Genomic DNA, 26,312 nt, shown 5'->3' with positions numbered 1-26,312 from the left:
TAAAAACGTTCTCTCTCCCCGTAGTGCCTTTTTCAAGCCATGTCAAGTTGTTAAACCCTCTAACATAACAAAAATCACTCACAGCTACCTAAAGGTACTGCTGCTCAGCATTAGGAGTTTAAATACAAAACTGCACTCCCTCGAAGCACTCTTCACCCTGGAGAATGCAGACAAATGTGCAGTCACAGAAACAGGGTTCAGAGTCACAGAAAGCACCCTGGCTATCAAAGGCTACAACGCCTTTCATATGTTTTAATTCCCCCTAGCTCAGGATAAAACAAAGGGAGGATGTGTCTCATATTTCATAAAGGACAAGTACATGGCTAGACTGGTCCAGCAGCATGACTCACTTGAGCTACCAAATTAACCGTAGGTGAGACCCAATATCATATTCTTGCTAGCTACAGATCCCCTAACATGAGACTGGAAAACCACACCTCCTATGTAAAGCTACTGAAATCTCTTAACATTCAGCCTAATGCTATACTTATGGGTGACTACAGCTATCCCTCCATAAACTAGGAGACATATGACTCATAATTCACTTGCTCAGAGGTTTTTGGAATTCTTCAATAAAAATGCCCTGGAGTAACTAGTTATCTCTCCAACTGGAGGTACAATACCTTAGACCTAGTACTAATTAACACGGGGGGGGGGGATTCTGCTCCCTCCCATGCATTAACTCTTACCTGGTACATTCTTACCACAAAATGATCTCCTTTATTATTAAAACTAAAGTACAGTTTTGTACCTACCATAAATGTAGATGTCCGATAGATATGCAACTGCAGTCATAACATATGGGTTGTCCTGCCTCAGGCAGCCCTCGGTCGGCCGAATTCCAAAGTCTGGGTCCGGCGTCGGCTGGTGTCGCCTCCTCTCCGACGTCAGAATGGCTGGAGTATAAAGGCAGCGGCCGACGCCATCTTCTTCAGTGTTTCTTGCTCCAGATGCCAGGTGCCCTCCTAGGAAGGCTAAATTTGGTGAATGGATAAACAATTCCAGACATGCACAACAGTAATAAACAGATACACCATAGGAGAAACCCCCAGCTAATAGGAACAGGGGGAGTGGACCCATAAAGAAGGTTGCAGAGGGGTAGGAGAGTGGGAAAATCCGACTGCAGTTGCATATCTATCGGACATCTACATTTATGGTAGGTACAAAACTGTACTATGTCCTTCAAGAATACAATTGCAGTCATAACATATGGGTTGAATACCATAGCCAAGCTGGGGGTGGTTGGAATTAAGAAAGGGATGGTGTAGCTAAAATGCCCTGCAGGACTGCCGAAGCAAAGCCTGCTCAGGATCTGGAGTATAAAGGCAGGTTGTAGTGCTTGGTAAATGTATGCATGGAGCTCCATGTAGCAGCCTCTAGAATGTCCTTTGTAGCCACTCCTCTTAGGAAAGCTGTGGATGTGGCTATAGCTCTGGTGGAGCGTGGCCTAATATTGGCTGGCACACTTTTTCCATGAAAAGAATAGCAGAATCTGATGCAGTGTCCAATCCATTTAGAAATTGTTTGTTTGGAGATTGCTTTTCCTTGTACTCCAGCAGCATAGGCTACAAGCAGTTGGTCAGACTTTCTGGTGGTCTTAGTTCTGTCCAAATAGTAGCGTAGTTGCCTGTGTATGTCCAAAGTATGCAGCAGTGCTTCCCCCCTGTTTTGAGGATTGGGGAAGAAAGTAGGCAGGTGAATGGCTTGATTTAGAGACACCCTGGAAATTACTTTTGGCATGAATGAAGGATTGGTTCTTAGAGAGACTCTGTCCTGATGAAAAATGAGAAAAGGAGGTACTGCCATGAGTGCCTGTATCTCGAGACTCTTCTTGCTGATGTGATTGCCAATAGAAAAACCGTTTTCCATGAGAGAAATTGCATTTCTGAAGTTGCTTCTGGTTCAAAGGGAGGAAGAGTTAATTTTTCCAAGATGAAATTGAGGTCCCATGCAGGTACTGGCGGTTTCCTGGGAGGTTTGATATTCTTTATCCCTCTTAGGAACTGTCTTAGCAAAGGATGCGAAAACACAGGTGGATCACAATTGTATTTTGCTGAGATTGCTGAGGCATGAATCTTTATAGAAGAATATGAGAGACCAGTATGAAACATTTCTGCCAAGTATTCCAATATCTGAGGTATACTCAATACTGTTGTATCCTGACCCCTGTTAGCATTCCAGATGCTGAATCTCTTCCACTTGGCTGAATAGGTTTTTCTGGTGGAAGGTCTGTGTGCTTCCAGTAAGATGTCTTGAACTTTTTTGGAAAGAGAGATATCGGAAGGAGTTATGGTAACCTCCAGGCTGTCAGATGCAATGTTTTCAGGTTTTGATGAACAGTCCTGTAATTGTGTTGTGTTAGAAGCAGAGGCCATAGGGGTAGAGGCCACGGTTTGGTCCGAGTTATGCTCAACAGCAATGGGTACCAGTGCTGCCTTGGCCAGTCTGGAGCTATCAAAATGCCTGTTAGTTTGTTCTGCTTTGATCTTCAGTATCACCTTGGTCAGCAGTGGTAGAGGAGGGAATGCATAAATTGTTAGGGAATTCCAGCTGAAGGAGAGAGCATCCATTTTCCAGGCTAGAGGATGGTGGGTCCTTGTACAGAACTTTTCCAGGTGATGATTCATGTGAGAAGCAAAGAGATCTATGTCCGGTCTTCCCCATGTCCTTGTTATTTGTGAGAAAATGTGAGGATGCAGCATCCATTCGTGTGGATCCAAGAAATTTCTGCTCAGCTTGTCCGCCAGTACATTGTCCTTGCCTGGCACAAACTGGGATTGCAGATGTATCTTCAGACTTAGGGATTTTCCCAGAGAATCATTGTTAGTTTGCAGAGGGATAAGAATGAGTGCCTCCCTGCTTGTTTATATACCACATAACAGTGGTGTTGTCTGTCCTTATTAGCAAATGTCCTTGTTGAAGTGATTTTTTGAAAGACTCGATTGCATGCATCACTGCCAACATCTCTTTTTGGTTTATGTGCAGATGCCTTTCCTTGGTGTCCATTGACCTTGAATGCATCTGCCTCTCCATGTCGCCCCATCCATGGTCTGAGGCGTCTGTTGTAATCATTTGACCTGCTTGAGGTTTGTTGAAAGACATGCCTTTGTTTAACTGACTTGTTTGAGCCACCACAAAATTCTCTTTGTAGACATGGAATGAGTGGGATTACGTTCTCTAGGCTTTGGCTGTGTTGGGACCATAAGCTTTTTAAGTACCATTGCAGCTTTCTCATATGAAGTCTTGCCAAAGGTGTCAGAAGAATGCAAGATGCCATGAACCCCAGGGCCTGCAGGATTTTCCTTGCAGTCAGCTGGGAGAGCTTTGCTAGGCCTTTGAAGTACTCTGGTAACTGCTGTTGTTTTTCCTCTGTGAGACAAGCCATTTGTGTTTTTGTGTCCAGTTTGGCTCCTAGGAAAATAATCTGTTGGGATGGCAGAAGTCTTGATTTTTGAATGTTGACTGTGTATCCCCAAGGCCTGTAGTAATTGAATGACACAGTCCAAGTTTGCTATCAAGGTTTGTTTGTTGTCTGCTTGTATGAGGCAGTCGTCCAGGTAGGGGTATATTTGAATCCCCTGGAGTCTGCAGTGTGCCACTACTGATGCCAGGCATTTCATGAACACTCTGGCAGTAGATAAGCTAAACGGCAATGCTGAGAATTGATAATGCTCTGTCCCTGCAAGAAATCTGAGGTATCTTCTGCAGCTTTGTCCGATTGGGACATGCAGGTATGCCTCCTTGAGGTCAGAGTGACCAGCCAAGACCCCTTGCCCAGCATGGGAAGGAGTTGCTGCAATATCAGCATTTTGAACTTTGGTACGGATAAGTATTTAGAGTGGACAAGTCCAGTATAGGCCTCCATTTGTTTTCTTTTCTTGGAACAAGGAACAGTCTTGAATAAAATCCCTGGCCTTGTTCCTGTGGAGGGACCTTTTCTATTGCTTTTATATTTAATAGCTTTGAAACTTGAATGAGTGCCTCTGCCCTTTGATGAAGTGGCAGGTTTGGCATGCCTTGTCTTATTGGTAAAGTATGGAAGTGGAATCTATAACCTTTGTCTATTAAATCCAGAATCCATTTGTCCTTGGTTAAGATATGCCAATTTTTTGAGAATAAGGATAATTTTCCTCCCAAAGGTGCTTCTCTTTGAGCCTTTGTAGACGGTATGAAAGTCAAGTCATTGTGGTTGTCCTTAAGGAAGTTAACTTCATCCAATACACACACAGTTCCAAAATCTAGAGGTGGATAGATATAGCTTTTAACCATGCATGCACCCAGATTAGGGGGTCTTCACCTACATCCTTAATCTGTATATATACTACCTCTAAGATCAAACTACCTCACAGAAAAATAACAGTTAATATTTCCTTTTTCTGAGTTTATGCAACCTTCAAAATTGTGTATTAAGAGATCAGAGGTTTGGAGCAAATTTCCTAAATTGAGATATGTTGGGGGGAGAAGTAAAGCCCACCTACAAAAACATTTTGTCAGTGATTGTACTTGAACTATCCCCTGGTAGTCTACCAGCTAGTAGTAATGTGCTCTGTGTTAGACTAGCTTTCTCCTTTGGAGAAGCCCACAGGCTTAAGAAATCCAAATCAGAGTGGCCTTCTGTCCATCATTACTCTACAAGAAACACCTTGATCCCTATCCTATATGAAGAAGCATAGTTCTGGGTTGTTGTACCCATTCAGCCTGCTATTGTGGAAGACACATTTACTACTTGGAAGCACATTTAAGATATTCAGCATTTAAGAAGGCAGACAGTATCGTCCACACTGCAGGCATATAGCTTTTCTCAATCAGTAAGCAAAAACCAATTCATATGGTATCTCTTCTGTTCATCATAGATCTTAGAAATCTCACAGGTGACTATTCTTCCTCCTAATGGAAAGTTAAATCCTATGTAAAGGTCGGAAAAGGATTTTTCTCCCTTTGAGTTTATGTTTTTTTATTAACTGTCTCATATCTTTTCCAGCTGTCTGTAAATAACCAAGGTATAGAAAAATTATGTGTGAGATGAGACTGACTTTGTGGAAAAAGACTTACTACTGTACCATTTTTGTAAGGTTCCAATGTTTTTTTTTTTTTTTGTGCCTTTGAAGCACCACACATGATGCTTAGGTAAGCTTTTGTTGTAAAGCATTTGTTACTGCACTTGAGCTCAAAACCAGTTCATTTTACATTAAGAGGGTTCTTTTGCACTTAGAACAGGGAGCTGAATTCAAACCATCCAAGTTGAAAACTGCTGGTGGAAGGTTTATTGTATGTTTATCTGATTGGCCTGAAGGGTTAACTCTTGTAAAAGTCTTTCATCCTGCCAGTATGAAAGAATTACATTTTTGTGAGATTGTGCTCATTTATTCAGAGCTTCTCTGTGCCTGGCTTGGACACCTGTGACTACAATACTTAGATTGCTTCTAAAACCATCTGGACCTACAAAGCTGATATAAATATGTATTTGCACTTGTTCTAACTGTCTCAATGCTTTTTAACACTTCTGTGCTGCACTTATTGATTTGGTTGAATTTATCACTGTTTTTCAACTTGCACGTGTTAAAGAAATGCCATCTGTTTGTTACTGTACTGCTCTTAGGTTGCTTTAACAATATTCTAATATTTGCTAACCTCTGCAGGTACTGCAAAAGCTGTCGTGAGTTTGCCAAAGTTCTCCTGAGTCTGCTAAAACATTTAGTTTTGCAAAGATTTTTCTGTGTTATAGTTCTCTTACACTGCACACTTTCTTCTGCTATTTTGTGAACATTTCTCAGGGTTAGTGAACTTATTTCCAGGGATGCCTGATATTGCAGGAATTCTGACTGTTGTTATAAAGCATTTGTTACTGCACTTGAGCTCAAAACCAGTCTGTTTTACATTAGGCGGTTCTTTTGCACTCTGGTGGGAGCAGAGAGCTGAATTCAACCCATCCAATTTGGAAAGTGCTGCTGGAAGGTTTATTGTGTGTTTATCTGATTGGCCTGAGGGCTTAACTGCGCAAAAGTCTTTCATCCTGCTGGTGGACAAATGTGGTTCTCCATGCCTTGTGTATAAGCAAACCTGTCCAGTTTAAAATCCTCTATAGGAAATGGTATCCATAGTTTCCCACTGTTCACAGTTGCTTGAAGAGCTGCCACTTTGTGCAGAGGACAGTACCACTGCAGGTCACCTAACAGTATTCTACTAAACACTCTCACTTTGACCTGTAAGTGACTCTCCCCTATTCCTTCCCATCTACTAAGGATCTGGTATAGTGGATAGGCGCTTCTCTGTCATCTCTCTTTCTGGCCTGGTGGATATGGGCATCCTGAGGCAGTGTAGGAGCTGCCTAATATTCACTGGCAACCATTTAATTTTAGAACAGACAAACACGGTCTGTGAGAGATGTAAATACAATGTCACTGGTGACAAAGCTCTCACATACACACATGAAAAATGCAAACCAGGTTGTTAGCGTTATACCCAAAACACTCACTGCCAACACTAAGGAACAAACACACAGACCCACTCAAACCTCTAAGACCTCCTAAATGCATCTGTCTGTGTACCTGCACACACTCAGAAAAGGTAGCACCTCACAAGACATATAATTCTGAAAACCATAGTAGCCATGCTTCCAAGCCCATAAGGCAACACACCACACCACACAGCCAAATATTTTAGTTACTGGGGATTCCAATGTAAGACATACTGATGTCCCCCACACCAGACTAAACAAGGAGAAGGTCACAGTGTCTGCTGGAGCCAGGATCTGCCATATTTCACATGCGCTTAGGTCTCTAAACCACAAGTACCACTATAACACTGTCATAGTCCATGTGGGCATAAACAACCTCAGACATATCTCACTGGACTATATGAAGACAGACATGATGGAGCACTGTGAATATGTACCCCAGGCGGTTATGAATCCAGCCTTGAGTAGCACCCTACCATCACCTATAATGATGCCACAGTACCAGCAAAAAATTATTGACTTCAACAATTGGGGGATCCAATATCTGTCAGCCTGGGGAGACATGATCAACAAACCACGATGCTTTGCCAGAGATAGTCTGCACTTGGCTTCTGGATACTGGTAAAAACTTTCTCTCTCCCCGTAGTGCCTTTTTCAAGCCATGTCAAGTTGTTAAACCCTCTAACATAACAAAAATCACTCACAGCTACCTAAAGGTACTGCTGCTCAGCATTAGGAATTTAAATACAAAACTGCACTCCCTCGAAGCACTCTTCACCCTGGAGAATGCAGACAAATGTGCAGTCACAGAAACAGGGTTCAGAGTCACAGAAAGCACCCTGGCTATCAAAGGCTACAATTCCCCCTAGCTCAGGATAAAACAAAGGGAGGATGTGTCTCATATTTCATAAAGGACAAGTACATGGCTAGACTGGTCCAGCAGCATGACTCACTTGAGCTACCAAATTAACCATAGGTGAGACCCAATATCATATTCTTGCTAGCTACAGATCCCCTAACATGAGACTGGAAAACCACACCTCCTATGTAAAGCTACTGAAATCTCTTAACATTCAGCCTAATGCTATACTTATGGGTGACTACAGCTATCCCTCCATAAACTAGGAGACATATAACTCATAATTCACTTGCTCAGAGGTTTTTGGACTTCTTCAATACAAATGCCCTGGAGTAACTAGTTAGCTCTCCAACTGGAGGTACAATACCTTAGACCTAGTACTCATTAACATGGGGGGGGGGGGGATTCTGCTCCCTCCCATGCATTAACTCTTCCCTGGTACATTCTTACCACAAAATGATCTCCTTTAGTATTAAAACTAACCTAACACCTCCATCAAACTCCAGACCTGTAAAGAAATTTGCTAAGGCCAATTATCTCAAACTAAGTGACAGTTTATTAAACTTCCAAGCCCCTCCAAACCCAGATGACACTGAAGCCAACTCTGAACTGTACACAAAAGCACTGTACAACCACATTCACAGCTGCACAGAGGAGGCAGTACTTATCTGAATCAAACCTATGATTACTGGCAAAAATAAACCACCCTGGTAGATCCCTAGAATAAACAAGGCATTCAACAAAAGGAAAAAAATCCCCTCCACAGCCAAGAAGGAACAGACAAATCAGTGCAAAAAGACACTCACCAGTCTAAACAACCAAATTAGAGAGCTGGTCAAATCTGTCAAAGCAAACTATGAGGCAAATATAGCCTCCCAGGTGAAAGATAACCACAAGACTTGTTTTTAATTATGTTTATGTTAGGGGAAATGCTCAGCAATGTGCCGAGTTAATCATGAATGGCAACATTTACACCCAGGCTGAAATTATAGTAAGTCTGCTGGTCGACAAGTTCAGTTCAAACTTCTTCCCTCCCATCACCTCCTACCACACCCAAAGAAATACCCACAACTATCCTCCTACCAGTCATTATGAAGAAACAGGTCTTTACTGGGCTCACTAAAGCCAAAAACACAGCCTCCATGAATCCCGACAACATTCCAGGACACTTCTTAAATAGCTTAAAACAGAATCTGTTAGGTCCACTAGAAACCCACTTTAGCCATAGCCTCCAAACGGGTTTTGTCCCAGAGTAATGAAGGACTGCAACAGTTGTCCCTCTGCACAAGGGGGGCCCATCAACTGACCCAGGGAACTACAGATCCATAAGCATGATCAGTCTTATCTGCAAAGCCATGGACAGAAGTATCATGGACCTGATCGATAACGACATAGGAACCCTTCAAAAACTAGACCAAACCCAATCTGACTTTGTCAGAGGGAGGCCTTGCCTGCTCAATCTGGTGGACTTCGTTAAGAAAGTCACCAGGGCCATGGATGAGGGTAAAACAGTACACACCACTTAACTAGACCTGGCCAAAGCTTTTGACACAATCCTCAACTCAGGGATCATAGATAAACTCACTGAGTTAGGCATAAACCCCTACATTATCAGATGGATAGCCACCTGGCTCATTGACAGGGCACATGTTGTCCAGATAGGCGAATCCACTTCCGATAAGAAACCTGTTGCTAGCAGTATGTCACAGGGTTCAGTATTGGGATCTCTCCTGTTTGGTATATGCTTCTCTGAAGTGAAGGCAATGTTGGGGTCCTATGGGTCACTAAGTTCATTGACAACTGTAAGCTAGGAGCAATCACTGAATCCCCAAATGATGTTGACATCCTAGAAAGAGGCCTAAACATGACAAACGGCTGGTGCCAAAACTGAGTCTGAGACTAAATGCTAAAAAATGCATAATCATTCAGTAAATCAGAAATCCCTGAAAATTATAGTATTGATAGCACACCTCTAGTAACCTAAACTTTGACCACCAGGTTGCTACAGTAGTGAGAAAATCCTTCTGTGTGGCTCAACGTATAAGTAAAGAAATGGCATGAAGATCAAAGGAAGTCATAGTGCCATTGTACTTGGCCCTCACTAGGCCCACAATCAAGTACAATACTCCCTTCTGCATGTACCTAACCAGGCACTTATACCAATTTTAGTGGCCCCAGAGGTTTCTCACTAAAGAAATACAAAGAGTAGGACACATATCTTATGCAAACTGATTACAGGCCCTATCCTTTTACTCCAGCTCATATAATTTATTGAGAGAGGACTTATTCCTGACCTACAAAGCATTCTCTGATCCAGCCCTGATGAAAATGTTAAACATTCATTAGCAAAATTATACAAGGGTAACGTGTTCCATGGACCTGAACCTTATTTGTGACGCTAATAGAACTTGCTGGAGAGGGAGATTCATATCCCAAAGGCTGCCTCATACATGGAATAAACTTCCCATTTTCATAAAACAAAGCCCATTCCTAACTCTCTTTAAAAAGAATTTGGATAAACAGATGGAGAACCATAAATTCACTGCTGGGGTACTTCCTGTGTCCCTTATGGACAGAGACAGTCTGTAAAATGACTCAGGGCTCCAGCACCTAAAGACCCACTACCTTGATACTACCCCATCCCATATACGGGGAATTAATATATAATACTGTCATATCCTGTGTATTATTGGCTAGGATTGTAAAGGCTCTTGTGCTATTAGCCTAGTAATCACCTATGAACCTATAAGGCAACATGGCCAAGACACTTCTCATTTCATAAGAAACATGAGGCTGTCCTAGCTACCTACTTTTTTACTGGAAAATCTTCAAAAGGTCATTCTGGACTACTAAAAGAAGTGAAAGTAGTATGTATAATCACCCTCCTTCCTCTTCTACTGTATAAGATGGCAGCTACTTTCAAAAAGTAACTGCTGAATGTCAGATTACTTTGCCCTCTTCCTTTGGCATTTCATCAAAGTCTTTTAAAAGGATTCCTGCTCATTCACCCTCAAGTCAAGCAGTAAGGAGGAGGACTCTCTGGATTTGACCCAGTCTAAACATCTATTCTCTGGAATATGAAAAGTTCTGGAATTCACAAGAAGACGCAATATTCCAAAGTTGCTTGGTCCCTTTCCCATGCAAACCTATCAATGATGCTTTCTCAGTCACTGCTTTCTCAAAAACCAGTGACTACAGCTCTACCAGGGAAACAGAGAAGAGAGATTCTGCTTCCATCAAATCCCAGTTTCTAAAACATTGTTCGAACAGCCCCCTCTGATTCCATTTATTTAACATTAATTTACCAGGAAAATCCAACTTGGAATGAAGCCAATTTTCAGAGGAGGCCCAGAAAGAAATGCTCCAGATGCATGTCTTTGTAATGTGGAAGGAAACCAAAGCACCCACATGAACACAGGGATGACATAAATACTTCATCCTTAAATTTTCAGGGTCTACGTATTAGTTTCCCCTCAAGTACAGACAGACGCCTTGAGTAACATTTTTCCTGTATAAGGACTATATAAGGAAACCGCTCCAGTACTTAGTAATAATGACCATCCCTCCTGGCATGTCTAAAGGTCAGTTCCCTGTGCTTTCTCCTATTAACCTGGTGTACTTGAGCATTCTGAGGCAGTGTAGTAACTGCCTCATGTACACAGACAACCCTCTCCTCTTACTTCGCAACACACAGACTTGTGAGAGATGCACTTATATATCCAAACTGGAAGCCATGCACTCTCAAGCCAAGACCGGAACAGCTGGTCAAGAGGAGAAGGTGAATACCTGCACCACACATCACAGCTCTCACATAAAAACACAAACCACACACCCACCTTCACAGAGGCTCTCAATAGAAATCTACCCAAACAGCAGAGACCTCCAAGGCAGAAATGCACTCACTCAACCACCACAACACAGCACAAACCATAAGACACATAGCTCACCTACACAGTGTGCCCCTCAATCTAAGCCCCTAAGGCAAAACAGCTTGCCCAATACACTAATCATAAGTGACTCGATAGTAAGGCACACTGATTTCCTGGTTACTAGGCTGAATAAGGAGAAGGTAACAGTCAGCTGTCTATCAGGTACCAGAATCCGACACAACACATGCACTCAGGTCACTCCACATCAAGTACAAGTATGACTCTGCCACTGTCCATGTGGGTGTGAATGTCCTGAGATGCACTTCCCTGGAATACATGAAAAGAGACATGGAGAAGTTCTCGGATTATGTGGCCCAGGCAGGTATGTCCCTAGCCCTGAGCAGCATCTTACCATTGCCCAGAGTGATACCACAGTACAAACAAAAAATGATTGACTTCAACAACTGGCTAAGTTTTTGGTGTCATTCTAAGGGGATCCAGTATCTGTCTGCTTGGGATGACATGTTTGACAGACCTTGATGCTTTGCTAGAGATGGCCTGCATCTGTTACCCCTGGGTTTCTGGATACTGGCTAAGGCTCTTGCCACCTCTATAGTGCCTTTTTTAGGTGATGTTTCAAAGATCATATTACCACTGTAACAGCTATAAATAAATGCAATCTGAGGGTCATGCTGCTCAAAGCTAGATGTCTAAATCTCAATATGCACTTAGTCGAAGCACTCCTCAAAATGGAGAGCATCAACATTTGTGCTGTAATAGAGACCTGTTTTAAAGCAGCAGAAAGCACCCCTGTGTTACCAGGCTATAACTCATTCCACACCTTTCGGCCCCAGAACATGGACTGAAGCTCCAAAGGTGTCTCCCTATTCATAAAGGATGCACACCTCCAGACTAGTAGCCCAGCATAACGCATCTGAGATACTTCAGTTACAACTAACATTGGGTAAGACGGCGAGTCAGGTCGTAGCCTGCTATAGGTCCCCAACCATGTGCCAAGATGCTCAGTCCACGTTCCTGTCTGTTTTGTGGACGATGTCTTTATGCTTTGGAAAGGAAATAATATGGAACTTGAGGACTAATTTAAACAAAACACAAAACAGCTCACACAGCAAATCCAATTGTATCCAAAGGCACAGGACCCGAAGCTAAAGTTAGAAACACAAATTTTAATGAACCACGATACACCAATATATCCAAGTGCTTTCACCCAGCTCCTAGGCTTTTTCAAGGAATGAGTACAAACCATAGTTCATTTCTCATTTATATAACATGTTAATTAATCACCTGACTAATAAATTAAATTCAATTAAATAAAATTCAAGTGTTTAAATTCAAACCATAAAACTATCAAAATACAATCTATGCAAAGGCAAACATTAATACATCAGCAATTTCAAGTGCTATAACAAACGATGTAATAAATGTAAACAACACAATGCTCATTCAAAAGCTTTTGCTTTTTGAGCATTAAAAACACATCTGATATGTAATATCATTTAACCCAGGAGAGCTAGTGGCATCTAGTCTCAACTGCCAAAAAAGTTCATGAAACTTTAAACGAGTCTCCCAACTTCCCCCTCTTACCTCTGGGGTGATTTGTTCTAGCACCATAAACTTTAAGTTCATTTTCTAACATTTTTGAGAGTGTTTAAAGAATGCATTAGACTCCTTACTTCTAGAAATGTCATAGAAGTGTTCATACACCCTTTTCCTTAAAGCTCTCCCCGTTTTGCCAACGTAAAAACTTAAACAGTAGGTGCAAACTCCATCCTGTGTTAAATGTATTTTCAGAATTGGTAGAAAAAGAGATAAGGGAAATGCAAGGTAAGATACACAAGGCTGGTTTTAATAATTTAGTACAAGCAGAACTAGAGCTGATTGACTTGTTAAAAAAAGAAGGCTGCAGGATTATGAAACCGGACAAGGGAGGGGGTTGTATTAATGTATGAAGTTGATTATGAAGCTTATTTACATGAAATGTTACAAGATGCTGAGCAATATGAAATTGTATCAAAAAACAAAATTAATATTGCATATTCTAAGATTAGCTATCAGCTGTTTGACCACTTATTACAAGGGGTAATTAATGAGAATCTTTACAATTTTCTTTTAGTAGACAAGCCTAAGGTCCCGGTCATCTTTGGGATTCCGAAGACGCACAAAGGACTAGATCCCCTCAAATTTAGACCGATTGTGGCTGGTGCGTGGGGTATCATGGAACCTTTAGCGAAATTTATTGATGCTAAACTTAAAAAATATGTATCTACTATTGAACACATCTGCAAGGATTCTTGGGATTGTTTGAGAAGTATAGATCAAGCTTGCTTCACTACGCATATCTTTATGGTAACCATAGATGTAGTAGAATTTTTCCCCAGTATCCCACACAGTACAGGACTGGAACGGTTAAGAGAAAAGTACAGTTTTGTACCTACCATAAATGTAGATGTTCGAAGATCCACATTGCTGCAGTCATAACACTTGGGGTAGTCCGCTTGTCCCAGTCGGCCCGAATACCAAAGTATAATTGATCGCCGGTCAAGGCGTTAGTCTGACGTCAGGACGCCAGGGTATAAATGCATGACCGACGCCATATCCTCAGTCTCTTTCTTGCCCGAGATGTCGGAAGACCCTAAAAAGATAAGGCCAAACCAAAAACAACAACAACAACACACCAAACACCCCTGTACCCAATATATATACAATATATACAAAGTTAGAATGGTACCATCTCACTCACACAACCACCCCTAAAGACAGAGGGAAGGAGGGAGGGTATTGACTGCAGCAGTGGGATCTTCTAACATCTACATTTGGCAGGTACAAAACTGTACTATGTTCTTCATCTCACATTGCTGCAGTCATAACACTTGGGTAGAATCCCAAAGCAGAGGTAAGGGAGGATGGCAAATCACAAAGAAGCAGGAGCTGCCAACATGCCCTGTAAAATAGCAGTGGCAAAACCAGCCCTAGATTTAGAGTAGAGAGGAAGGTGATAATGCTTAGAGAAAGTGTGTACTGAACTCCAAGTAGCTGCCTCCAAAATATCCTTAGTTGCCACCCCTAAAAATGCTGTGGAAGTGCAGAAGTGGCAGTAGCCCTAGTGGTGGAATGAGAGAGGTCCCGAACTTCCTTGCCATGATGGGAGTAACAGAAAGTAATGCACAACCCAATCCACTTAGAAATAGTTTGTTTTGACACAGGCTTGCCCTGAGAACCTAGAGCAAAAGAAACAAACAACTGCTGAGACTGCCTAAAATCCTTAGTCCTGCTTAAATAGTAGCCTGTGTACATCTAAAGTGTGCAAAATCTTTTTTCCCCTATTCTGGGATTTGCATAAAAAGTAGGCAAATGAATAGTTTGGTTTAAAGCCACACTAGAAACCACTTTAGGCATAAAGGAAGGATTAGTAATGAGTAATGAAGATACCCTATCCTTATGGAAAATTAAGAAAGGCTCCAATCGCTTACAGCCTGCAAGAAAAGGCTCCACCGCCATAAGGGCTAATTCAGACACCCTTCTTGCAGAGGTAATGGCTAACAAAAAAGCAGTCTTCCATGACAAATATTTCAATTCAGTCGTAGCTGAGGGCTCAAAAAAGGTTGTAGTGAGTTTCTCCAACACAAAATTGAGATCCCAAGCAGGAGTAGGAGCTCTCGGGGTCTTATATTCTTTGCCCTCTAAGAAATTGCTTGAACAAAGGATGAGAAAACAATGGAGGGTCACAATCATAGTGAGCTGAAATTGCTGCAGCATGAATCTTAATGGAAGAGAAAGACAAACCTTTGTCCAATAATTCAGTAAGATATTGAAGAGCCACACTCAAATTAGGCTCTGAAACATCCAAATCCTTTGCTGCACTCCAAAACAAAAATCTCTTCCATTTCTCTTCCTTGTACTAGGTCTTCTGGCTTCCATAATCACATTCAAAACTTGTTGGGGAAGCTGAGACCTGCTATGGCTCAAAACAGAATATGCCAGGCTGTTAGATGAAGAGAGTGAAGCTTGACGTTGAGTAGATGACCATTCTCCTGAGACAATAGGTGTGGAATCAAAGGTAAGGGCCATGGAGGTTTCCTTACGAGACTCCTCAGTAATGGGTACCAGTGCCGAGGCCAATCTGGAGCTATTAAAATCATCCTTGGCTTGTCCTGTCTGACCTTTAAGAGTACCCTTGGGAGGACAGGCAGAGGTGGAAAGGCATACACATGAAGATTTTTCCAACTGAAAGAAAGAGCATCCACTTTCCAAGCTGTGGGATGTCCTTTCGTGCAAAACTTTGGCAGCTGGTGGTTTAGTGGAGAAGCGAACAGATCTATGTCTGGAGTTCCCCATGACACTGTCAATTTCTGAAATACATGAAGATCCAGTTTCCACGGGATCCATGATTTGCCTGCTTAATACATCTGCTAAGGAGTTCTGTGCTCCCGGCAGAAACCTTGCCTGTAGATTTAGTTGTAGGCTGAGAGCAGTCTCCCACAGAATCATTGCTTGCCTGCATAGAGGATAAGAATGTGTTCCCTGCTTGTTGATGTACCACATGACAGTTGTGTTGTCTGTCAGAATCAACACCTGTCCTGGAAGAAGTAAATCCTTGAAAGCCATTAATGCAAACTGGACTGCTAACATCTCCTTCATGTTGATATGTAGATGCTGTAGTCTGGCAGGCCACTTGTCTTGTATCCACTTTCCATTCAGATGAGCTCCCAAGCTGTGGCTGAGGCAACTGTCGGTAAAATCTGACTGGCCTCTGGCCGGGTCACAGAGAGTCCCTTGTTTAGGTGACATTCCTGAGCCCACCACAAAAATTCCTGTTGAATGCAAGGTATTATTTGAATGACAGTGTCCAAATCCTGACAGTGCTGTGTCCATACATTTTATAGAAGGTTTTAGATGATATATGGAGCTTGGCATTGGGAAGCACCAGAATACAAGATGCCATGAACCCTAAGGCTTGAAGGACTGTCCTTGCAGTCAGCCCGGACTGATGAGATAGTTGATGGAAGTAAAGTAAAGATTCTTTTGTTTGTCCATTGATTTAAATGAATTAAATTATTTGGACATCACACTCTCAAAGGATTACATTAATTCTAGATTTCATTCACAGAATACCCTAGGCATCTTAGCACTGTTATCACAATTCTGCTATTTCCTTTTTGAGCCAGAATCAGGCAGTCCCAAATAAGGATAGATTTGTATTCCATTTAGCCTGAAAAAAGCTATCACTAGAGCCAGAACTTTTGTGAATACTCTGGGCGCAGATAAGCCAAAGGGCAATGCAGAGAACTGATAATGAGAATTTCCAGCTCACTAGAAAGTTTTAGCCTTGAAGTTGAGATTATTAAAAAATTATTTTTGGAGAAAGACTATCCTGAACCTTTGCCCAATAGAACCTTGAGCTCTGCCCCTACCACATCTAGACCTATATTTTTAAAAACAGGGAATCCAAATATCCAGCATTATTGGGATTAGGTAAACTACAAGAGAAAAGTGAACCTAAGAAAGAAGTTGAGACTGGAAATAAATTTTTGCACACTTTTTCAAGTAATTCACATAAGGTGGAATCTATTATTCTTAAACACTGGCCCATTTTGGGGGTCAATGAAGAAATGAAACATCTATTTCCGAGGCAGCCACATTTCATTAGAAAGAGGGGTACTAATTTAAAGGAACTTTTTAAAAAAAGGGGAAATGTAACATTAGCAATAAAATGAAGTGGGGTACATATAAATGTGGCAGTTGCAATCAATGTTTTGCCACGTTAAATCACACTACCTTCCATTTACCACATAGAAATTTTACAGTGAGAACTAATAAACACTATAATTGTGAAACCAAGGGGGTGGTATACTTAGGAGTTTGCACCTACTGTTTAAGTTTTTACGTTGGCAAAATGGAGAGATCTTTAAGGAAAAGGTTGTATGAACACTTCTATGACATTTCTAGAAGTAAGGAGTCTAATGCATTATTTAAACACTCTCAAAAATGTGAGAAAATGAACTTAAAGTTTATGGTGCTAAAACAAATCACCCCAGAGGTTAGAGGGGGAAGTTGGGAGACTCGTTTAGAGTTTCGTGAACTTTTTTGGCAGTTGAGACTAGATGCCACTAGCTCTCCTGGGTTAAATGATAGTATCAACATAGGATGTGTTTTAAAGCTCAGGAAAGCAAAGCTTTGAATGAGCATTATGGTGTTTACACATTTATTACATCATATGATTATCTGAGCTTATAGTATTGATTTTAACTTATGTTTGTTATAGCACTTGAAATTGCTGATGTATTAATGTTTGCCTTTGCATGGATTGTATTTTGATAGTTTTATGGTTTGAATTTAAACACTTGAATTTTATTTAATTGAATTTAATTTATTAGTCAGGTGATTAATTAACATGTTATATAAATGAGAAATGAACTATGGTTTCTACTCATTCCTTGAAAAAGCCTGGCAGGAGCTGGGTGAAAGCGCTTGGATATATTGGTGTATCATGGTTCATTAAAATTTGTGTTTCTAACTTTAGCTTCGGGTCCTGTGCCTTTGGATATGATGGAACTTGAGGAACTGATTACCTACATGAACAGAAGTACTACTTTTCTAAAATTTAGTTATAAATGTTCCACAACTGAAATGGATTTTTTAGATGTACTCCTTATTCAATCCGATTTGAAAATGGTTCATAGTAGTATTTACAAAAAACCAACAAGAAAGAATGCATTACTACATAGAAATAGTAGGCATCCTAAGCATATAGCACGTAATGTGCTTAAAGGACAAGTCTATAGGACACTTAGACTGCACAACTATGGCTCAGAGGCACACAATGCCCTGGCTAAGCTTAAGCAAGATTTTTTGCAGAGGGGTTGCTCTGAAAAAGAAATAAACACCACTATAACTGAAGCATGGAGACTTAGAAACAATAGATGTAAACCATATTATAAAGATATGGCTGTAAATGAATGTGAAATTCAAGGGACAGATGCACATTTGAATAATTACCCTAGGGTTATTTTTCAGTTCTCCAGTGACATCAACGAATATTGTGATGTCATCAAAAGAAATTGGCATATTTTACATATCAATCCTGAGCTGAGAAACAAAATTGATAAAGTACCTTCATTCTCTTTTAGAAATAATATGTCCCTTAAACAGCATCTGTGTAATAAAGATAGTAACCATACTAGGAGAATATATGAATCTACTCGAACAGGAACTTTCCCTTGCAGAAATTGTTCTGCCTGCCAGTATATTTATTCCAGCTATGTATATATACATCCCACTAGAAAATTCACCATAAATGCTAAACACTATGCAGACTGTCGTACGTCAAATATAGTTTACTTTGCCTTTTGTCAGCAATGCCATGTTTTTTATGTAGGTAAAACGAATTAATTATTAAAAGACAGAATATTAGAACATAACAGAGACATTCGCAATCAAAAGTTGAGTAATGCCTTAGCAAACCATGTTATGGCCACTAACAAAACACATATTTTTATTTTTTTTTGTTATTCAATCATTGAATGTTAGCCCACGAGGGGGCGACATAGAAACAAAAGTTGAAGCACTGGAACAGAAATGGATTTTATTGTTGGATGCTGAAAAATTTCCAGGACTAAATGGTGCTTTTTCTGTGAAACCCTTTTTGAAACTAAAAAGGCTTAAACATTAGTTTTAGATAGAAGCATCAATCTACATATATATGTGTTTTTTATATATATTTTTGCAAGTTGCATATATATTTTTGTAAGTTGTATATATTCTAAAATTAAGTATGTGTGTTTTACTTGAACTGCATCTACTAATTTTATTACTTGATTGATTAACTAATTGGAACAAATTGGTTCTATTCATTCCTATTTAAACAGTTGATGCATTTTAAAGTTTTAGTCTGATGAAGCAACAGTGTGTGTCTGCGAAAACGCTTACTTTTTCTTTTATTTTTTATTAAAGCTAAGTCCTGTGTACATTGGGAGTATTTTGTTTTTTCAATTTTTCTCTTCTGCTTCCAATCTTACCCTCTAATTATTTTTATCTGTTATCACGTTCCTAAGCACCCTGGAAACTATTAAGGTCCAACCCAACACTCTCATACTAGGTGACTTCAACTACCCCTCCATCAACTGGGAAAACTGCTCATGCACCAATACATTGACCCAACGCATCCTGGAATTCATCAATTCCAATGCCTTGGACCAGCTAATTCTTACCCCCACTAGAGGAAGCAACATCCTTGACCTGGTTGTTACTAATATGGACAACTGCTGCTCTACACCTGTAGTCAATTCCTCCTTTGTTAGATTCAACCACAAACTAATCACCATGGAAATCTACATCTCACCCACATCCCCTGCAAAGTTAACCACCATGAAAAACTTCTCCAAAGCTGACTTTGGGCTCCTGAAAACAGAGGTGACTAACTTCACAGCACCCATGTCAATGGAAAATAGATGCATGACTGCCGAATCATACACCAATGCACTGTACGAACACTTACATAAGTGCATGGAACTAGCCATACTCAACAGAACCAAGACGCTCTCCTTCAAAAAAAAGGAAGCCAATCTGGTGGGGTCCTGCCTTTAATAAACTCTACAACAGAAGGAAGAAACTGTTGCAGGAAAAAGGTGACGTTCCAAGACTGGAAAAACTCCCTTATTAGCCTCAACAAAAAGTTGAGCTCCCTCATCAAAACCTCTAAATCCAGCTATGAAGGCAGAATTGCAGCAGACACTAAAAACAACCACAAAGCCTTCTATATTTATATCAAGAATCTCCATGACAATACCAGGTTTGCTCTGAGTTACTGCACAATGGTACCACCTACACTGAGCCAACAGATATTGCCAACATACTGGCCAACAGATTCAGTGCCAGCTTTACCACTTTCTCCCCCCCTAAAGGACCAATCACAATACCGGAGGAATGCCAGGCACCCAGCATTACTGCAGCACAGGTTAAAGCTGCATTGTCCAAGGCCAAGAATACAGCTTCCACGGGACCCGACAATGTCCCTGGATGTGTTCTACATGAACTACAAAGTGAACTGGCACCACATTTGTGTGCCCTATTCAATCACAGCCTCACCTCAGGCTTTGTCCCTACCGAATGGCGCACTGCTAGTCATCCCTCTCCATAAAGGAGGAGTGACTACAGACCTTGGGAATTATCACCCCATTAGCCTGACGAGTCTGATATGTAAGGCTATGGAGCGCATCATCATGGACCTAATTAACAAGAATATAGGGAATCTCCAAACACTAGATCCCACTCAGTTTGGTTTTGTGAAAGGTAGAACATGCCTGCTCAACCTGGTTGACTTCTTTGAGTCAGTCACCAGAGCTGTGGATCAGAGCAAGGCAGTTTACACAGCCTACCTTGATCTGGCCAAGGCCTTTGATATCATTCCCCACTCAGGAATCATTGATAAACTCACCAAACTAAGCATGAACCCCTATATCACTAGGTGGGTTGCAAAGTGGCTCACAGATAGAACCTATAGTGTGAAAGTAGAGGACTCCAAGTCACACTGCCGACCAGTCACGAGTGGTGTCCCACAGGGATCAGTCCTGGGTCCTTTCCTGCTTGGCATCTATTTCTCAGAAGTCCAGGCCAACACAGAGGGACTCTGGCTGACCAAGTTTGCAGACAACTTCAAACTGGGAGCCATTATTAACTCACCAAGTGATGTAGATACCCTACAGAAAGGCCTCACTGAGACCAATGACTAGTGTTGAAACCATGGCCTTAAGCTTAATGCCAAAAAATGTGTAGTCAACCCCTTTGGGAAAAACTCAGTTTCCACTAATTACCACATAGATGGGTGCCCACTGAACACTGAAGGTGTTATAAGAGATCTGGGGACACAGGTTAATAGTAACCTCTCCTTCAATCACCACATTGCCAATGTGGTCAGAAAGTCCTTCTATGTGGTACATCTCATTACCAAGTGTTTTGCATCCAGGAAGAAAGAGGTCATCATCTCTCTCTACTCTTCCCTCATTAGGCCATTCATCGAGTATAATGCCCCATTTGGAACTATACACATGCAACAGCTGGAAAGGCCACAAAAGTACCTCATGAAGAGGCTCCTAGGCCTTAAACACATGTCTTACATGGACAGACTTAAAAAACTCCAGCTATTCTCTATCTCATATCGTTTACTAAGAGGCAATCTCTGCTTGACTTACAAAGCCATGCTTGATTCAGCTCTGTTAGAAATGCTACATGTAAAGAAATCCCAATCCCTCCACACCACATGCTCCAGAGACCTCAACCTCATTACCACAATCAACAGAACATGCTGGAGGGACAGGTTCATAACTCAGAGACTGCCCATGCTTGGAATAGACTTCCCATACATGTCAAGCAGAGCACCTCACTGGCCCTCATCAAGAGAAATATTGATGAGTGGATGGGAAATAGAAAGTTCACCCCTGGGATCACTCCAGTGACTCTACTTGATAGAGGTACTGGGGACTAACATTGGGCGGCATGATACCAGGGCACTTCTATGGGCTAGGCTTGTAAAGGCTCCAGGGCCATTAGCCTAGTACACACCTATGAACCTACGAACATGCAGACTTCACACAGAAGGCACCCCACCTGAGAATCAAACCAGAGAACCTCTTGCTGTGAGGTGACAGTGCAACAGCTGCACCACTGCACTGTCCAGTTCTACATTTAAGTGAGTTCAGCATTTGCATCAGTTGTATGAAGCTTTTTATGATCACTTTAAGTCCTGATCCACTGCTGTCATGGGACTTTTTGATAGCATCAACAGATGTGCGCAGTTCATAGCACGGGTAATTGACAGCTGCTTACTTGAACCAATATTCACAAAGGAATGACTCCTCACAGCATGGTCTATCAAATTTATGTCCTACTATACTACAGTATGATAGTATATGGACTACGGGTCAAGGAATTTAATTACAAGTTGTTTTATCACTGCCATGAAGCTGTATCAACAGGCAAACCCATCTGCATTAAAAAAAACAGCACATAGCATTTTCTTTGCTGTTATAATTGTTTAGGAATGTGCTGAATGTGGTAGTGAAGGCAGTCCATCAGCCTGGCCTACTGTTGTTTAATACCTGAATCATTGCTTGCTGATAGTTTCTCTAAAAGGCTCTTCTGCACTGATACTAGCCAGGCCAGTGCCTTATATTTGTTCAATTCAAATCTGAGAACAGTTCTCCCTGTTTCCTGTATAATGTGTTCTTCTGAAGAGATAAATCAGGTTATTATGACCATAGCTCTGCCTGCTTCCCTTACGAAGGAGACCAAGGATTCAAGGAGTTGGGCTGCTGGATTCTATCACAAAGGTGAGTTTAAGCCCTCCAACATTATTCATACCCTCCTACTATTGCAGTGTCTGGAGATTATGGTAGTGATAGTGTACACAGTTTCTCTGGTCCACCTCTATTTATGGTCCAACAGTGTATGGTTTACTACCAATGGCTACAGAGTTACCATTCCTTCTCCTGTCTTTTTTACTTCAGATCCTTGTTGCCATTCCCTGGACGGGTGGTTCTTATACAATTACCTGGACATATGCTTCTTCTCCTTTTCCATATGACAATTAATTTCTGGATCTGCAGTTCCCTAGTTATTTAGCAGTTTCTGGAATATTGCCCCTGCTCTGTCACAGCAGTGCATGTTTCTAGACAATGTACATTTTCACCCTGAAAACTGAAATGGCAAACTTAAGCAAAAAAATAAATAAATAATAAGCAACTAAACATTCTGAAAAATAAAATGTTTAACCTTATGTCATGATAACTATGAAGACTTAAAAAAAATAATAATTCTAGCTCATCAAAGTGCATAAAATAAAACATGTAAAAAATGTACAATGTTGCATAAATATTGCGTACCTGACTATGCCCATGACTATAAGGTATTCCTAGAGGATGACCATTTGAAATGTTGGGACCAGTTAGATCAAGTCCCAAAATATGGAGACTGAATGTCCGAAAAAAACAACTTACATATACTAAGTCCAAGATGCCATTTCTCGGAATATTCTTTTGCTCTGAGGTACTGCAACTTCAAGGTTGGTATATATAAATGTGGGGTGTGTTTGGGGGGCTTTCCCTACATGGGGGTTGGAGGGGAGCTTGGCCCCTTAGAAAAAGAGGTTCAAAGGAGAAGAACAATTTTCAAACTTCAATGGCCGCATTCATGGTAGATGAAAACACCCCAGTCCTCAAGGAAGAGATGAACATCTGGAAAATAATTGGTCCTAGGACAGCAAGAGTGGCCTGAATCACTCTGGGTGGGAAAGGATCTAACCCACACATTGTACAGAATATACCCAAGGTCATAACCTCATTTTAGTCAGGAAGTGAAACACCATCCAAGATGCCTTAGGAGCTCTGCCTTTGATTAACGCATTGCCCATGGAGTCTGGTGATGGAAGGATGTATAAAACAGTGACAATCTTGTGACAAAAAAAAAAAACATGCAACATGTTTATAGTGAAGAACTGAAAAAGTATGGTGAGTGCTAAGGCAGGCTTGGCTGCAAAGTCCATAAAACATTCAAGATCACAGATTGTTGGTTTGTCACTGCAGAGATCTCATTGGATAAATATGTAGCTTTGTTACTGAAGATCTCAGTCTGATTATCCCTTCACATGTCCATCCACCAATTATATGCAGGTCTGGCTCAAACAAAGGGTCATGTACATAACAGAAGACACACCCCTTTAACTGTGGACCAAAGGTATTTTATCATGTAGGCCCTAGAGTTACCATGGACACTAAGGGGTCTGACCCAGGAGCTATGAGTCTGAAAGCACCAGAACAGAAGTATTTAGACAGCGCAATAGGAAACATTCTCTCCAAAGAAGGGCAAGCTGAAGTCTTTAATATACTGACATTACTGGCAAGATAATCCTTATGATCCAGGGACTGCACACGTGTTTCTAGTCTTTCCTTAATATGCTTACATCAGAAACTGTAAGTTGAGACATTTTTTATGACACTAAAAATTATGCAGTTAGCAGTTATTATTATTTTATTATTTTACATTTGTTGACCGGGCTAGTCTGGCTGGATATATGTCCATTTTCAGCAGAGGCCCGAGGAGAAAAGCTCCACTAAATATACTAGTTAATAAACATATGAAAAAACAGCACAGTAAGAGACAAATATAAAAAAATCTAAACAAGAAAAAGTTATAAGACAATTCCCTACATTTTCAAATAAATATAAATTTTAGTGACAACCTAGAAAGGAAAGAAAACTGAAACTGAAGTTGTCGAATCAATGTACGTATAAAAATAAGTACTGATCACATTGCTTAAAGGTACTTACCTATTCAGCTGGAACAATCTTCACAGAAGGTGGCCTGCAAAAAAAAGGAAAAAGAAACAAAAAAAAAGACAAGATAAGGAAAATGTCTTAGTATAATACTATGGAGATGCCTGAAATATTTATACCCAAAAGAGTGAATCCACGTATATTGATGAAGTACAAGTTATCATATATCTGCACACACACAGACACACACACACACACACACACACACACACACACACACACACACACACACACACACACACACACACACACATGCTTAAATACAATGTGCAGTAGACCCAACTTCACTGATCGACTGAAGCAATCGAACATTTTTTGTATGCATTCTTATTACACGATCAAGTGGAGAGTGACCTAAAAGTATTACATCAACAACTTTACAGCATAAACCCCGAAATACATTTGATTACAACTGGTTGTGTTGGTATAAGTAATTTTGCTCTGATCATGATGCAGAAGACCAAGAATGAAACAGTGGAGCCAGGACCCCAAAGAACAAAGGGGTAGAGCTAAACCTGAGCAACCAGCCACCCCTTTGATCTCTGGTTGAGAGTTAAGAGTTGCCCCATAAAGAAGCAGCCTTTAGTGGAGATTAAACAGATGTTCCAGGGTGCTGTCCCTGTGTTGACAGCATATTGTAAAATGATAATGAGGGTGCTGAAATGCCACCAGGGGTTGGTGGTTGAGTGATTTGTATGGTTGGCATGGCAACACAGCTTGGAGAGTCAAGGAGAGAAACAAAAGTTAAAAATGCTTATCTGCTGTGGATGACACCCACCTGGTGGTTGGATCTTACCTCCCTCTGCTCTCAAAGTTCACTCAAAGACTGATCTCCCTTATAAAGTTGGGGACCCCTACAAGGTAATATGCTGTTATGCATGTTGGGCAAAACAAGGGGAAACAAATATTTCAGGCAGGGCAATAGGTGGTTTAAATGGTTTAGCACGTAGAAGCAAAATAGATAAATAAATAAATAATTAAGCAATCGAATAAAATATAGTAAAATTAAGTTTGAAGCTATATACAATTGCTGCCTGACAACCTGGCGGTTTGCATTTGCTTTTGACATTAATGTGTTACCTGGCAGAATAACCTCAGTAATATACTTGGATCTGCATAGCAACCTTTGCATAATGTAGATGTTTTTAAAAGTGTAGTAAGCAGCATTGTTTGCTTGCAATTTTGTTTACTAGTATTAACTTTTATTTTGAGCAAAAACAAAATGTGCTTAATGTGCTGCTTTGTCATCTCCCTGGGGACTGCTTGAAAGTGCTCCATTAGGATAAGTCCTGTCATTTGGTAAGCATACTCTGTTAACAAAACTAACGTCAGTTTTGCCATAGCATGCCAGGTTGTAAGCTATACAAAACAGTAGAGTGACCAGTTTTTGTGCATGGTACAGAAACCTGGGAAGTGAAGACAAGGTAAGCAAGAAGTGAAGGAGATGAAGTGCCTGACATGGGTGGTGGGATGTACACTGTGGGACAAATGAAGAAGTTACGATAGAAGTAGTTCTAATTGCAGAGAATGCCATTGAACCAATGGCACTAGTTCAGGCAGATGTGAAGGAAAGTAGCTGATGATTTAGTGAAGGAATTTGGGGAGATCAAAAGAAAGAATAAAGAAATGAAGATGTCCAGCCAAGAGACACATGGGTTATATGAGAGATGACCTGAGAGTCAGGCATGATTGTCGAAGAAGGTCGGAGAGTGGCACTGAATTGAGAGAGCTGGCAACAGTTAATGTGATACCCTGACCACAAGTAGAAAACAACTGTTGAA

General features: G+C 40.9%; 1 protein-coding gene across 2 annotated transcripts in view; it reads right to left on the bottom strand.

Moving 5' to 3' along the window:
• Nucleotides 1-26,312, bottom strand: part of CLU (clusterin) — a 229,419-nt gene that overhangs the window by 8,921 nt on the left and 194,186 nt on the right. For both annotated transcript variants that reach the window (XM_044062683.1, XR_006363635.1), the window contains one exon: nucleotides 24,526-24,559. In XM_044062683.1, coding sequence (XP_043918618.1) covers nucleotides 24,526-24,559 — 34 coding nt within the window. The remainder of the gene's footprint in view (nucleotides 1-24,525; nucleotides 24,560-26,312) is intronic.

This window comes from Protopterus annectens, chromosome 2.part1 (assembly GCF_019279795.1).
Source record: "Protopterus annectens isolate FY-2018-M chromosome 2.part1, PAN1.0, whole genome shotgun sequence".
Classification (NCBI taxonomy): Eukaryota; Metazoa; Chordata; order Ceratodontiformes; family Protopteridae; genus Protopterus; species Protopterus annectens.
The sequence above is the reverse complement of the archived record's forward strand: the minus strand, read 5'-3'. Positions and strand labels throughout refer to the sequence as shown.